A 2,028-nucleotide genomic window follows, 5' to 3' on the forward strand; every position below is an offset into this window, starting at 1 on the left:
GTGTGACATCTTCCTCAGCAGTCACCAGTATTTCTGCCCCTTTTTGTATTTCCTTTATGACAGGGAGAAGAAAAGAACCTTACCAGAGCTGTGTTTGGCTACCTTTTTAATTCCAGTGGGGAATTTTTTTTTAATTGGCTGAATGTATCAGATTGGAATTCTTATTTTTACTTGTCATATTATTTTTATATGGTTTTACTCTATTGGTTATACAGAACTAAGGAATTTCCATAATGACATAAAATAAGTTAAAAGTCGCTGTCTGAGGAGGCCTTCCTGCTCGTGAGGTCTTTGTGACTTCCACCATGGCGTACCGCGGCCAGGGCCAGAAGGTGCAGAAAGTGATGGTGCAGCCCATCAACCTCATCTTCAGATACTTGCAAAACAGGTCTTGGATTCAGGTCTGGCTGTATGAGCAAGTGAATATGCGGATAGAAGGTTGTATTATTGGCTTTGATGAGTACATGAACCTCGTATTAGATGATGCGAAAGAGATTCACTCTAAAACAAAGTCAAGGAAACAATTGGGTCGGATCATGCTGAAAGGAGATAATATTACTCTGATCCAAAGTGTTTCCAACTAGAGACCGTCAGGCGCTTGAGAAGTTGAAGAGGGAGTGCAGTGTTTTTAAAGGTGTCTTCTGTTGGGAGCATAGTCCAAAACATTTATTCCTGTTGTTTTAGTGGCCCTTATGTTATTATCAGGTGACAATAAATGCTGTGAGATTGTTTTTCTTAAAATAAAATAAAATAAGTTAAAATGCAAACATTATTTTTAGTAATTTATTGATTATTTGTAATATTTTTCCATATGCCCTTATTACAACATAGAAAATATTTGCATCCTAAAAGACAGTATGCAAAAGTTATATCTATCTATCTATCTATCTATCTATCTCTCTCTCTCTCTCTCTCTATATATATATATATATATATATATATATCTATTTATCTATTCTATTCTATCTGTACCACAATGTATCTTAGGAGAAATATTTTATAGAGAATTCAATAAAAGTAGTTATAAATAAGTTTGGCAGAATCACATGAAATATCAGAAAGAAAGAAATATCAGAAAGAAAGAGTAAGTGACTGTAAAAATGTGAAAAGTTGTACGCATTTCTATTAGTCTTGGCTTAGTAAAAGCATTTAATTACTATAAAACTATCTATTAAACAAGATTAATAGATTGTTTTGGTGATGCTGAAATAATATTGCAAAATGAATTATTGTTAGTGGTTTATAATGGCCAATCTGCATGAGAATAATTGGTGACACATTAAAAATTTGATTTAATAGCAAATGCCATATGGATGGACAAGTGGATAAGCTACATGAATGCACAGTTGTCAACAAGTGTTCTACAGACTTGTGAGGCTCAGCATCATTTCTGTACTTTGAACAATGGAAAAGGAAACTGTAGCATACTGCTCTTTCTCATCACTAATACCAGCAAGTAGCAACAATTGCACAGGCCACTTGATTTATGATTCCATTTATTTCTTATTTGCAGGGCTAAGGATTGACTGAATTTTTTGCTTTGCATATAATAGACAAATGCTATAAAACTGAGACATGTCCCCAGCAAATTTATTATTGTGCTAGTTGTTTTATTTTCTTTTGAGAAGTATTCTCTTTGAATTGCCCTCACTGGTTTTGAACTAGCAGTATAGCTTGGTTTTATTACTCCTTTCTTCCGACCCACACATGTATATAATATGTATGGTTTTATTTATCTATACAAAATATAAAATCAACAGGTGAGAGAAACATCTCATTTCACTTTGCATGATATGATTACAGATTACTATAAAGTCTAGAAAATATATATCATTTGTGTTTATGATTGAATACAACTCCTTGTGTATAATTGTTCTAATATTACTGAAAGGCACTATAGGAAGACCTCAAGAGAAGTTTTGTGTCTGCAAAAAGTGATGGAAAGACATCTTCCTTACCTTTTATTTATATTTCAACAAAAACCTCAGTAAGCAACCCATAATTTTTATACTCTAAAATAGAAGATAG

The 2,028-nt window shown here is 32.9% G+C and overlaps 1 protein-coding gene across 1 annotated transcript; it reads left to right on the plus strand.

Moving 5' to 3' along the window:
- The first annotated feature begins 259 nt into the window (after positions 1–259).
- LOC130886912 (small nuclear ribonucleoprotein E-like) lies at positions 260–735 on the plus strand. Its single transcript, XM_057789155.1, has one exon. The coding sequence runs from the start codon at positions 306–308 to the stop codon at positions 582–584; it is 279 nt and encodes a 92-aa protein (XP_057645138.1). The 5' UTR covers positions 260–305; the 3' UTR covers positions 585–735.
- Positions 736–2,028: the final 1,293 nt, after the last annotated feature.

This window comes from Chionomys nivalis, chromosome 14 (genome assembly GCF_950005125.1).
Source record: "Chionomys nivalis chromosome 14, mChiNiv1.1, whole genome shotgun sequence".
In the NCBI taxonomy this organism is placed as follows: domain Eukaryota; kingdom Metazoa; phylum Chordata; class Mammalia; order Rodentia; family Cricetidae; genus Chionomys; species Chionomys nivalis.

Bases quoted from the DNA above. Each gene is read 5' to 3' on its own strand.
- LOC130886912 (XM_057789155.1), top strand. From the start codon at position 306: ATGGCGTACCGCGGCCAGGGCCAGAAGGTGCAGAAAGTGATGGTGCAG.